At 45.4% G+C, this 13936-nt stretch overlaps 1 protein-coding gene across 1 annotated transcript in view; it reads left to right on the top strand.

Moving 5' to 3' along the window:
* The window catches only part of Fbxw4 (F-box and WD repeat domain containing 4), an 82086-nt gene that overhangs the window by 11339 nt on the left and 56811 nt on the right, over positions 1 to 13936 (top strand). The window contains exons 2-4 of the mRNA XM_032892078.1: positions 7800 to 7895; positions 11851 to 12036; positions 12422 to 12554. Coding sequence (XP_032747969.1) covers positions 7800 to 7895; positions 11851 to 12036; positions 12422 to 12554 — 415 coding nt within the window. The remainder of the gene's footprint in view (positions 1 to 7799; positions 7896 to 11850; positions 12037 to 12421; positions 12555 to 13936) is intronic.

The following is a 13936-nucleotide window of genomic DNA, read 5'->3' as shown; positions in this document are numbered from 1 at the left end:
GCATGACAGTTTACTTGCTGGACCCCTCCCTTTCCCTGTGCTGGCGTATTGACGACACTCAGCACCATGCCTGGCTCTTAATCTGGGTCTGGAGTTCTGATCTCAGGTCTCATGCTTGGTGTCAAGAATGGTGTCAACTAAGCCGTCACCTCCCTAGCCCAATGTAATGATATTTTAAAAAATGAAACTCAAGTTGGCAACTCAAACAGCAATTTTAAAGTCAAGCACCTGGGCTGGAGAGATGGCTCAGCGGTTAAGAGACTGACTGCTCTTCCAGAGGTCGTGAGTTCAATCCCAGCAACCACATGGTGGCTCACAACCATCTGTGACGGGATCCAATGCCCTCTTCTGGTGTGTCTGAAGACAGTGACAGTGTACTCATATAAATAATAAATAAATCTTAAAAAAAAAAAAAGTCAAGCACCTAACACATTATAATCCAAAGAAACACTAATTTAATACCTGCATGCTGGGACTTAATGGTAGAAAATAATTCTGGCTTCGTTTTCCATAATCAAACCATTGTATTTCTCTAAGAGTAGAAATGTCGTATACACAGTAAAAATACAGCAACTCATAACACAAGATGCTTTTCAGCCAAGGTGTTTCAGGCAGCAGTGGTCAGTGTTGGTGTTGTGGTATGAAGGCGCACACGATATAAAGTGTGCATGTTGTGTGTTCCAAGTGAGGCTGCAGTGAAGTCATAGGATACAACGTGGGCGAGCCGTCAGAACTGCTTCTGATCCGTTATGCATTTGAGTTAGTTTGTGTCACATTTAGAAACCTTTTACTGTTAGGAGATTTTAAATGACTCCTACGGTGATTTAACTTGGGGTTGTGGTACGGGTACAGGGTAAGTGTGAAAAAGCAGCCTGCTGCTGTCGCACAGTGTGGACCGTGGGTGTGAGATGGATTAAGTGGGTTGACATTAGGGGTCCTTTGAAGGGAGCTGTAAGGCATTCTCGTCAGCTCTGTGCTGTCCTATGCGTGGTCTTTGCTCATGTCGATGTGTTTTCTGCCATTTTACTTTGCCCTAGATTTTGGGATAATTTAACACGGCGTCATAATATTTCATTGAGCTTTTCAGAACCTTAATTACAGCTACCTGTGTTGGCTCAAGTGTAGACTACACATTTCTCAGTGGGTGGCATGCACTCTTAGCTGGTTAGAACTGGTGGGCTCAGGCAACGTGGGGAAGATCTGGAAGCAGGGAAAATCAGGGAAAACCCAAGCCCCAAACTTCCTTTTACACAGTCTGTGCCCAGTGCCCGTTGGGAGGCCTTTTTCCATACTTGCTTGTTCTTCCCAAGTTCCAAAGCATCAGTCTTGCCTGTTACTTGAGTAGGCAATGCTAGTTATCATTGGGGAGTGTTGGTTAGGATGGGGCTGGGAGGAAAGGGATCAGGAGTTTCCTTATCCTGGAGATTCCGTAGACTTAGGATCTTAACACACACACACACACACACACACACACACACACACACACACACACACACACACACACACACAGAGTCATTATTCTTAGACCAGGTTTATTTATTTGCTTTTTGGTTTTGGGTGTGAAATTGGAGAGGGGAAATGAAGGATTGATCATTCTAGTAATGTCCTAGATTATTTCGGCCTCCTGGGACTCACTTGCTAAGATACTAAGGGGGCAGGTAGCTTACAGTGGGTGCATGCTGTTTTGTTTAAAATAGTTCGCGCACCCAGGAATGCAGTCAGACTCTAAGTGCCTGAAAGCTGAGATGGAGGGTGGGTGAAGAAATTAGCCTGAGGCAAGGGAAGGAGGGCTGGGAAAATGGCAGTTCAGCCAGGCCCATGGGCCAAGTTAGAGATTTTTTCCTTGCATTAACAGCCACAGGGAGATTTATTTACAGGGCACTAATCGTGTCCTTTGAGGGGAGCACCCTCGTTTATATCAGTAACTGGGAGAAATGGTTAGCCGGAGGCATTTGAAGGATGAGAATGAGGCCTGGTTGACTTCTAAGGCGCACCAGCCTCTGTCCTCTCAAGAACTCTTCTGCTTGGTCCTACCCTCTCTCTGATTGGATGGTGACAGGTCTCAGAGAGAGCAGACTATTGGTGGTGGTGGGGTGTCATTTTTCATGAATGGACGCCAATAAAAATTAAGATACAGTTTAGCAACCAGCTAGGGATGCAGTCAAAGAGGACTGGTGAAGGGGGAGGAAAAAGCTGTTAAGTTGCCTTTAACAAAGTGGTACTTTTTTGAGTCAAAGCCACATGGAACGAACACTCTTGTAAAAGCTGGAGCTGATTTGAGGGACCAGGAGTAATTGACTATAGCGCTCACCTTAAGAGAAAATGCCTGTATCTGCTGTTGGGTAGCAGTTTTTGAAGCTCAACTTTGAAAGTTTCTTGGTGGGCTGGAGAGATAGATGGCTCAGCGGTTAAGAGCACTGGCTGCTCTTCCAGAGGTCCTGAGTTCAATCCCAGCAACCACATGGTGGCTCACAACCATCTGTAATGGGGTCTGATACCCTCTTCTGGTGTGTCTGAAAACAGCTACAATGTAATGAAATAAATAGATCTTTAAAAAAAAAAGAAAGAAAGAAAGAAAGAAAGTTTCTTGGTGTGGAGACTCCTCAGGGGAGTGTCATTCTCCTCAGTAAAGTGTCACCTAGTTACTGTTAAGTGACCAGGCAGTTAGACAAACATCTTTACCCTAATTTAGGAACTGTGTTGATTCACCATTTGTAACTTACCTGTGCCTGTTAATTTAGACCTAACTTAGCAGAGGAGTAACTACAAACTCTCTTATCTCTGGCGTGGGGAGGGGCTTGCAGGGAAGTGTTGGCAGAACAATGTATGCTTTTTTAGTTCTGGGTCAGCTCCTTTCCTGTCCTCAGTTCTCTCTCCCCGTGGTACAGGTTGCTCTCTGGTAACGTGAAACCCTGGACCACATGCACCTGATAGGCGAGTTCAGTAAAATAGTTTAGTGTTATCATATCATGTGTGTCCATCCTGATAGCCTTCAGCCTAAAAGATAAATTGTTTGATAGTAGAGGAGTCATTGATTAGGAGAAATAATTACTAGTTTAGATTTAGTGGTGACATCACTGATACTGGCTATTAGCTAATAGATCTAGTTGTGTTTACAAGAGACTGGTCTCTGTGGTGAGATATAATCGCTTTATAAATTATAAATTTGCCTTATGTGTCCTCTCTGGACTATCACTCTTGTGTGAATTATATTTAATATTTTATTTTGTTATTAAATTGCATGATCTGTGTGTGAGTCCTGAGCAGCAGTGAAGGCCAGAGAACAACTGTGGGGGTAGGTGTTCTCCTCCATTGTGGGTTCTGGGGATCAGACTCGGGTCATCAGGCTGTGGCAGGCCAGCTCTTGAGCCATCTCCAGCCCTGTGTGAAATCCTATCCTCACTTCATAGACAGAAAGTTACCTGCAGTTGCCCAACACACGCTGGAGGCAATTCCCATTTCCTGAGTCTGCTTTCTGTGTTTCTCAGAGCTTTATTTAATCTATGTAGTTAAGGGTTAGCTGCCACATTATCAACTGCATGTATATTAAAGAAACGCACTCGTGCCCTAAAGCACCGTCAGCATACCTCTTATGATCTGTTACCTGAAGAAACAGTATTTTTACTTCGTCTTACAGTTATTGTTCATCGTACGATGGTTGATTCTGTGTTCTGGTCCTCACATTTGTTCTGTCTGGAGGTTGCACATGGTCTATTCCAAAGCGTTTGTGTGCTGTTCCCCCACAGGCAAGCATTCAGCCTGCTTCCAGCCCATGCACTGTCAAATGTATCTCTCATTTGAGTTACTTGTTTGGGATACAGTGCTCACAGTAGAAATCTGAGATCAACAAGACAGTGCGAGTGATGTGTAACCAAACCCATATGCTTATGAAGTCAAAACCCTGTCAAGTTTTCCTCCTTAACAGAGGTGAGGCGGTGTTTAGTACCTGTTTAAGGTACATCTCTGTAAAGTAGTTTTCAGCAATGTTTTCTCAGCATTTCACTGAGTGAGCCCCATGTGACTGTTCTCAGGCTGTTTGACATGGGTGGCTGGATACTAGAGTAAGACAGAGTGTTGTTTGGATAGATTTTTATCAGCTCCCTAGAAGTTTTAGAGATGAAACTTGTGTTTGCGATGTTAGGTTCTCTGTTACTTACCTTTCAATCTCTTTTTCCCACCTCTTTCAGCGTTTAAAATTTATAGAAACAGACTTACACACTTTGTAATCCATATGTTCGTTTCTACCATTTGTTGGCGCGAGTCTGTGTGTGTGTGTGTGTGTGTGTGTGTGTGTGTGTGTGTGTGTACATTTCATTTTCTTTTACCTAAACTATCTCAAGTTGATTTTTTTTCCCTTTTTAAAAAATGAGACAAAATCTTGCTAATAGTTGAGGTTGGTTTGGAACTCAGTATGAGACTCAGGCTAGTTTTGAGCCCACAGTAAATCCTCCTGCCTCAACCTTTTAAGTGTTAAGATCATAGGCTTGTGCTATCATGTCCAACTAAGCTTCCTTTTTTTAAAAAAAATTCTCATATTGTACGAGATGGCCATCTTAATCAGCTTTTTTTTCTTTGCTTTATTGGAATATGTTCAGTTTCGTCAACACTATCAATTATTTTTTATTAATGTATACTAAGGATTGAATCCAGAGCCTTACAAATATGCGTGCATTCTACTGCCGAGCCACACTCCACCCCGTGCCATACTGCCTCCAAGCTTCTCTAAGTTTATAGGACGTTTTCCCCCTTATTAAATATTACATTGTAGAAGAATTGGGAAATACATAAATGTCTTGTGCTTAAATAAGATATTGCAGTTAGAGGAGCGGAGTAAAGGGCGAACAGAAGGAAATCTTGATTAGGATTAGGAGGATGGCTTTTTCCCCGCCACAGACAGAATTTCTCTGTGTAGCCCTGGCTGTCCTGGGATTCGCTCTGTAAACTAGGCTGGCCTTGAACTCAGAGATCATTAAAGGTGTGCACCAGTACAGCCCTGTTAGGATTGCTCATTTTTATACTGTTAAACTTCTGTGATATGTATCTATGTCTTTAAAGTTCAGTCCTCTACACTCACTACTTTACAAATCAGAAGCATTCTGTACTAATAAGCGGATTAGATAACTTTCTGCCTGCCCAAGCCATCTTTTCAAGTGTGTGTTCACCAGACTCTCGAAAGTGAGACTTTTGGTCGATGGCTTTTAGTGTCGGGTGGTACACGTGAAGGTGCAGGTCGAGACAGAGAGAAGTGTGCGTCTCCTTTGTCAGTGAATTTCTAGGTAGGTACAGTAGTCACCACCGTGTGCCCCAAGCAGCAAACCTTGTACAGTCATGCATGTGAAGCCATGGAGACACAGACGGGCAGGCACCTACATTGGAAATTTCAGATTCTTGCCCATGATTTCAAAAGTCTGTGTAAGGATGTATTCTCAAAAGGCCTTTGGACTCTTCGCTGTCTCTTCACCCCAGACTGTGCCATTTTCTGGCTGCTGTGTCCCCACCTGTTTCATCCCTTTCTTCCGGTATCCACTGCTCCGTCGACATACGGGAAAGATCTATACAATGAACACTCGTACACTCGCTGTCGAGGTCTCATAACTATTTGGCCACATTTGTTTATTCGTGCATTTCAGTACTAATACACTCCATATATGAACATGCATGCACATCCTTGATTATATTAGTGTATGTGTTTTCTTAAAAATGTATACACAGTGGTTTTGGATTGTTATATTTTAGTAATGTGCTCAAATTTAAACTTGATCGTTTGAAATTTGTTGGTGGTGAGTTTTGTTGTTTTCTAAAAAAAACAGAATTAGCACATCTGTGTGTGTGTGTGTATCACATGTGGAAATCAGAAACAAATTGTGAGAGTCAGTTCTCTCCTTCCACTGTGTGGGTCCTGAGGATAGACCTCAGTGCAGGGCTGGTGGCAAGAGCCTTTGCTGTGTGAGCCTGGCAGATGGCCCCACTCTTGTTTCCCTGAGACAGTGTCTCTGTAGCTCAGGCTGGTCTGCTGCATACACTAGGTGCCCTTGAACTCATGGTCCTCCTGCTCCAGCTTCCTGAGTGCTAGGACTACAGGCCCGTGACGCCGCATGTGGCCCAGTTGATGCCTTTTTGATAGTTATGCCCAAAGCCGTTCAAGATCCAGATACAGGGCATTAAAACCAGAAAGTTTCCATGCGCTCCTTTCCAGACAGTCCCACCTCTGCCTTGTTGGTCACTCATCATTATGAGGGCTTTTTTCCCTTCATGTTTGGTTAATTGGCCCTTTTAACAATTCATGTGAATGAAATACAGCATGTGTAATGTTGCCTTCATTTATTACAATCTTTTTTTTTTAGTTGAGGTAGGCAGGGAGATGGTTCTGCTGTTAAGAGCACTTGCAAAGGACCTGGGTTCAGTTCCCAGCAACCACATGGTGGCTTACAGTTGTCTAGAACCACAGTTCCAAGGGATCTCATGTCCTCTTCTGGCCTTTGCATGTACCACATATGAACATGGTACATATATGTGAATGTGGGCAAAGGCACTCATACCCATAACAATATAAAATAACCCTGCTTGACCTTTCGCTACAGTGACTGGGCCATTCTTCTTTCCCATCATCAAATAGGAAACTTCCTTGTTGGTCTTTTAAAAATATATGAATAGAGAGGCTGAGGTGGTGCCTGCCTGGAATCATGGCACTCAGGAGGTTGAGACAGAACGAATCAAGGCTAGCTTAAACATAGAGGGAGAACTATTTCATTTGAGTCTGAGTCCATTATTATATACATACACATATACATACATATGAATTTTTAGTATATTCATATAAATAATATTTTCCTCAGACTCTGACTTGTTATATTCATTTTTGTGAGATAAGTCTTAATTTCGATAAAGTCTAATTCATTAGCTTTTTTCTTTTATGATTTTTGCTTTCTATGTCCTGAGTACTTTGCCTATCCCGTGACAGACACATGCCCTTTTTTGCTTTTGTTTTTTTGGTCCAGTTAGATAGATTAATATAGTTTATTCTATTAGCTTTATATTGTATACTTTATGTGCTTGTTTATTTTTTTAAGATTTATTTATTTATTCTATATGAGTACACTGTCACTGTCCTCAGACACACCAGAAGAGGGCATCAGATCTCATTACAGATGGCTGAGCCACCATGTGGTTGCTGGGATTTGAACTCAGGACCTCTGGAAGAGCAGTCAATGCTCTTAACTGCTAAGTCATCTCTCCAGCCCTATGCGCTTGTTTATTATATATAAACTTTCTGTGTTTGGTATAAGGTAGGATATCCAGGAGTTTTATAAGATGGACATCTAGGAGTTTCAGTACTTGAAAATTAAAAGAAATGAGCTGTGATTATGTCACTGTCTCAGGAAGCAGTGCGTCGGTCTTTTATTACTGGGAGTGTGGGCAGGTGCATGTGTGACACATGCACGGAGGTCGGAGGACAGCCTCTGGCAGTCAGTTCTCTCTCTACCAAGGCTTTTGTGGCAAGTGTGCCTTGCCCACGGAGCTGTCTCGGTGGCTCTAGCTCTTTCTTGTCATGGTTTCCACTAGCCTGTTTTGACATCACTACAGATAGTGATAGTTTAAAGTTGAAAGCATAGACTTCTGCTTGGATGTCTTGATTAGCCACGGATAGAGACAGGAGTTCTTAGTTCCTGGTCTCATAATTCCTTTAGTGTGGATTTGATTCTATTCTGCATGTTTCCAAGTCCTGACTCAGTAAGGCCATGCAATCCTCTCTTACTGGTAATGAGCTGTAGTGACTGAGGTGTTCTGTTTGCACCTAGGATGACCAGCATTCCAGTAAAGGAACGAGTGAAGCTGTCTCAGAACTGGCGGCTGGGACGCTGCCGAGATCGGATTCTACTGAAGTGGAGATACAGGTAAGTGGCTTCTTGATTGTTTTAAAATGTTTACTGTTTAAAATAGTGTTTTTATTTTATGTGTATTGTTGTTGTTGTTGTTTTGAGATAGGATCTCACTATGTAGCTCTAGTTATCCCCAACTTACTGTGTAGATCAGCCTGTCCTTGAACTAACAGAGATCTGCCTACCCTGCCTCCCAAGTTCTGGGGTTAAAAATGCCCACCACTAAGCCTGGCTCGTATGTATGTATTTTGTTTCTGTATATGTCTATTCACCATGTGTATGCCTAGTACTTGACGAAGTTCCCAAAGACCATCAGATCCCCTGGAACTGGAGTTACAGACAATTGTGAGCCACCATGTGGGTGCTGGGAATTGAACCTGGATCCTTTGAAAGAGCAGCCAGTGCTATTAACCTCTGAGCCATCTTCCAGCCCCACTTCTTGATTCTTTTAAGGCTTCCTAAGACCAAAGAGAGAATATGAAATTAGATCATAGGGGCTCTCTCCAATGTGGTAACGATTCTTCAGATCCACAGAGAGTCCAGCAGAAGGATCACTTGCTAACATAGTTCACAGAAGATTATAAAAAATGTACTCTGGGGGCTGGACAGTGTGAGGCTGGAGGATCTCAATTTCAAAGCTTGTTCGGGCTAAAGAGTCAGCCTGTGTAACTTAGGGGGTCATATCTCAATTTTTTTCTCTTTTTTTCCCTTTCTTTTTGTTTGTTTGTTTTTGTTTTTGTTTTTGAAACAGGAAACTGTGTTCCTGGAGCATTCTGTAGCCCAGGCTGGCCTTAGAGATCCTCTGCCTCTGCGTCCTGAGTGCCGGGATTGCAGGCGTGAGCCACTATTCCTACTTAGCTGAGATTGTTATTTTTGAAATGTTATCTCTAGGGAGTAAATTCTCCTCTTGGATTCTGTTAAAAATCTTCATTTTTGGGGCGGGGCTCATGATGCTGGGGCTCAAACCCAGACCTAGTCCATGTTGGGGTGCTTTACTACTGAGCTACACCTCCAGTCCTGTTTCTTCTAATTTAGTAGAAGGCAAAATTGGGGGTTGGAAGATGCTCCTGAGGAAAGTCTGACAATGTGAGGCTGTTCCCTGAGATCCACGTGGAGAGAAGAGACTCTGGGAAGTGAGCGCCTGAGCTCCACACGTGTGCCGTGACATGCATGTGCAAACTTTTGTGTACACACAAAGTACAGAAGGAAAATGTAATTTTAAAAGAAAGGCAAAAAGGGATATTGGGCATATGTGAGGTAGGACTTAGAGTGCCAGTGTGTGGTGTGTGTCACGTGTGTGGATGTGTAAAACAGTGCCTGGAGGCCAAAAGAGGACCTGGGTGACCTGCTCTATCACCCTCTGCCGTTTCCCCTGAGAAGGGCCTCTCATGGAGCTAGGCTGGTGGCCGTGAGGCCGTGCTGGTCCCCCCGCCTCTCCTCCTCACTGTGCAGTGCTGTGGTTGCAGGCTCTTGTAGACGCTGGCTCTCTACACACGTGCTGGGAATTTGGCATCAAACTTTGTGCTTATACAGCAAGTGCTTTCCCCACAGGGCTGCCTCCATAGCCCAGTGCCCTAGCGTTTTTATGGTTGTTAAACCACACTTAGGCTTCATCAGTGCCAAAGCCTTTCATAGTATTTGTCACCTTACCCAAAAAGAGCTTCTTGATGGATGATTTCAGTGTATTAGGAGCTTTGTGACTTTTCCTTCTGGCTGACCTGTCCCTTTGCTGATAGATAAGGCACACTTCACCTTTGGTGACTGTCTTACTGTTCTGCTGCTGTGAGAAAATACCAGGACCAAGGCAATTCTCACAAAAGAGTTGCAGTTGGGGGCTTACCTACAGTTTTAGAGGGCTAGCGTAGAACCATCATGGCGGGAAGCAGAGAGACATGGCACTGGGTCAGTAGCTTAGCTCTTTACACACTGATCCACAGACAGCAGGTGTGTGAGACAGAGAGAGACACATAACACATGCACACGCACACGCACACCCACTGGGCCTAGGCTGAGCTTTTGAGACCTCAGAGTCCACTCTCAGTGGCCACACCTCTTTCTAATCCTTCTCAAACAGTTCCTTCCACTCTCTGGTGACTAAACATTCTCACATATGAGCCTATGGGAGCCAGTCTCATTCAGACCACCACAGTGACCCTTTGTCATGTTTGTGTTGTTCCCACTGGTCTGACTGATGTCAGTTACTGTGAATTATGTGGTGGTAATATGATAGAGAAGTTATGAAAGAGAAAGAAGGTTTTTTTTTTTTTTCTTTTTTTTTTTTTTTGGAGCTGGGGACCGAACCCAGGGCCTTGCGCTCGATAGGCAAGCGCTCTACCGCTGAGCTAAATCCCCAACCCCGAAAGAAGGTTTTTTTATGGTGAATGGCTTTATCTTCTGATTTCCATTGGTACCTAGTGGATGTTTTCTTATAAAAACAGGGTCCCCTCTGTAGACCAAGTTGACCTAAACTTGCCATCCTCACGCTTTAGCCTCCTTAGTGCTAGGACTACAGGCTAGTGCGGCATACCCCGCCATTTGTGCCTTGAACATCAAAGAAAATCTATCAAGCTTTTGCTCCTGGTGTTGTCTTTAGGGCATTGGTTTAAGGCAGTCTGGCAAATAAACAGAACGGTTACCAGGTTGCCCCAGGATTCTCCACTGCTCACCTGGCATGAACCTGGTTTCTTGTCCTAAGTAAATATCTGTCTACCACATGGTTGTAAGTCTAGTCCGCCTCCTGTGCTGCCCATTCGTGTGATCTACATAACTGTGGAAAAGCTGTTGAAGAGGAATGAGAATAATGAGTACGAATGTTCTACACATAGTCTCTATAATACACGCACGCTTGGAAACGCTGCGTGAGTAGACACTCGGTTACTACACGATCCAAGCTGCACTTAACTGCCCGGCGAGTCAGTTTGCAGAGCTTTCCCACATTCCCATGACGCTTGTTTTAAGGAGCTTGGGGAAGAAACATAGCCGTGTCTGCTCAGACAGGCTTGGCAGTGGGAGACGGCATCTGTGCATGGGGATGAGTCAGCTTCCTTTGTATTCTCCAGACTTGGCAGCTCCAGGACGGTTAGTAGGGTAGGCACAGGTGGGAGGGCGTCTGTCTCAGGGAGGGGCTTAGGCCCGGCCAGAGAGCCTTGCTGAGCACCCCCCCTCCCCTCCCCTCTCTCGATCTCCTTTCCCTTCCCCCCTCCCCCCCTTCTCTCCCTTCCCTCTCCTCCCCTTTTCTCCCCTCCCCTCCCCTCTCTCCCTCTCTCTCCCCTCCCCTCTCCTCCCCTTCTTTCCCTTTCCCTCCCCTCCCCCCTCCCCTTGCTCATCTCCTTCCTGCGTTTTTTTCACCTCCTCTTTGTTTTGAGACAGGACCCTAATGTCCCTATAACAGCCTTATCATCTGTGTGTCTGCAGATGGCCTGGAGTGCCTGTTCTCCACTTCAGCACTCAGGGGTGCTGAACCACAGGTGTATGCCCCTCTGCCCACGCAGAGTCTTCTTGAGGCTTTAGTCCCATCCTGGCCTGTGGCTTCTGCCTCTACCGTTTGCTCTGAGCACTGAGCTCTTTCTAGCCCTGAGCTGCAGCATGCTGCTTTGGAGTTTTCCTCTATCACCACACGTACCCTCCACTAAGAAATGTCACTCTCCTTGGCAGGACCTAGGCATCTCTGCCGGTCTGCACACTTTCCTAAATAGCCAGATTGCTTTTCACTTATAAATATGTCTTTGCTCTAATAACAAGGGAATGGGATTTCCTAGAAAATATCTTTTCTCTATCACACTGTAACTGATCTGCTGAGCAATGTGTTGGAGTCTTGGACTCTTGAAATGTAAGTTGGACTTAGCCAGAACACAGAGATCACATTACCTGGCCGGAAGTCTCCTTCATCTTCCCGACTCCTCAACTGAAGTCTGAGTCCTGCGTGCGGCCAGTGGCTTTACTTTGTTGTTTGTTTTGTTCCCCTCCCTAGTCAGATGCCTTGGATGCAGCTAGAAGATTCTTCTCTGTACCTATCTCAGGCTAATTTCATCCTGGCCTACCAGTTCCGCCCGGATGGTGCAAGCTTGAACCGTCGGCCCTTCAGAGTCTTCGCTGGGCACGATGAGGACGTTTGTCACTTTGTGCTGGCCAACTCCCATATCATCAGTGCGGGAGGGTGAGTGCTGAAGGTTCTCTCACTTCTCCTCAGTGTTCTTCAGGGACCCGGGTCTGCTTCTGGGTTTTCTTATTTTGCTTTTTTTAAAACACTTAAAGCAGAGATTTACCAAAAGCTGACAATAGGTCAGCAGAGAAGAAGGCCTAAGAACCTTCAGTGCAGGGTGGAGCAGGTTCGATACTTTCTAAAGGGAAGTTTACTTTCCTTCTCAGCTCTGTTAGCCTCAAGCGTGCTGAAGGAGTAAAAGTGTCTAAAAGCTCAGCTCCTTGTGGGCCGAGTTGCAGAATGCTTAGCAAATCCAGACATCATTGGACACCTGCTGTTTCAGTAGACTTGCCCTCTTTCTACAAGTTAATTTCTGGGCGGGCTCCTTATTCTCTTGTAGAGATGGGAAGATCGGTGTTCATAAGATTCACAGCACCTTCACTGTCAAGTACTCAGCTCATGAACAGGAGGTGAACTGTGTGGACTGCAAAGGCGGCATCATTGTGAGTGGCTCCAGGGACAGGACGGCCAAGGTGAGCACCGCACATGCTGCTATTTCCTCTGTCTATAGGGCCTGGGGTAAGAGAGGGTGGACAGAGCCTGGAGTCCCAGCATTGGCTGAGAGCACTGGGTGAGGGCAGGGGAGAAGAGACGCAATAAGGAACTCACTTATGTGCTTTGGCATAGAGCTTGCGATGCCAGGCTGTGTTCCTGCCAGCTGGATGGGGAGGGGGTGGAGGTGGGGTGGGGGGAGCGGCCAGCGGCTTGGACGCGTGCCACTCTCTGGAAATGTGGTGTGAGTGCACAAGTACAGGGCCTGGCCAGCTTTTCCTCCCTGAGCTGGCTTTCCTCAAGTTTGTGGGTTAAGTTCTAACCCCAATATTTTATTTTAAAATTTCCCTCCTTTGCTTGCTCTCAGTTCAGAGGAGTTAATTTTTCACCACCTTGTTTATAAACAATCAGGCTGGTAATTAAAACTTGTTTTTACTGATCCTCTGGAGAGCAATGTGGCCAGCGGGCAGTGGAGAAGACAGGGCTGTTGGTGGTGACATCAGTGCCAGAGCCACAGACATCCACCAAGACAGGAAAGGTGAAACTGATAAAGACTTGTCACCCTCGCTTTGTGGATCCAATCTATCCTGTCTGTGTCAAGTGCTGCTGCTGCTTCTGGGACAGGAAGAACATTTCCCATCCTGGGTGTAGCAGCCCTAGCCAGGGTCCAGGCTTTGGGGCTGCCGTGGGAGAAGATCTCGGCTGGGCTTGATCATCTCTTGTCTAGAGTCTAGAGGCTCACCGTAGCAAGTGCTTATTCCTATCAGCAGAGGGGCCCCTAGGCCACGCAGAGAGCTCAGGAGAGAGAAGCTGCAGCTTTCGTCAGTAACTCTGACTCCTTGTACCTACCCTCTAGTGACTGCTTTCATGTCGCTGATTTACATGAAGACAGCGGCCAAATAGGCTCCCTGCTGTTTATGAGCATTTCTCCTGCTTTTGGAATTTTCTGCCTTATATTTTATATTTAGAGAGAATGAATGCCAGCAGAGGACACCCGAGGAGGACCAGCAGTTTGTGCTTTTATTTTCGAGACAGGGTCTCAGGTAGCCAACGATGGTTCACTGATGAGCGAGGCTTCCTGTCACCCACTGTTTCCTCTTCCCATCCCATATTTGAACGGTTGCTTAGTCATGACTTTGTAGCGTTCATTGCAAATATTCTGGCTTTAATGTGCCAGACTGCTCAGGAGTAAAACTCAGGCTGGAGAAAGGGCTCAGTCAAGTGCTTCCCAGCTGGGCACGAGGATCTAGGTTCAGGTTGTCAATGCTCACCTCTGGGGGCAGTGGCGTTTGTCTCTAGTCCCAGTGCTGGGAGTTTTTGTTCTTTCATAATTCCATGCATGTTTATAATGCGTCCTTGTTGT

Source organism: Rattus rattus, chromosome 2 (assembly GCF_011064425.1).
Source record: "Rattus rattus isolate New Zealand chromosome 2, Rrattus_CSIRO_v1, whole genome shotgun sequence".
Lineage (NCBI taxonomy): Eukaryota > Metazoa > Chordata > Mammalia > Rodentia > Muridae > Rattus > Rattus rattus.
Note: the sequence above shows the minus strand (reverse complement) of the source record. Positions and strands in the feature narration are given on the sequence as shown.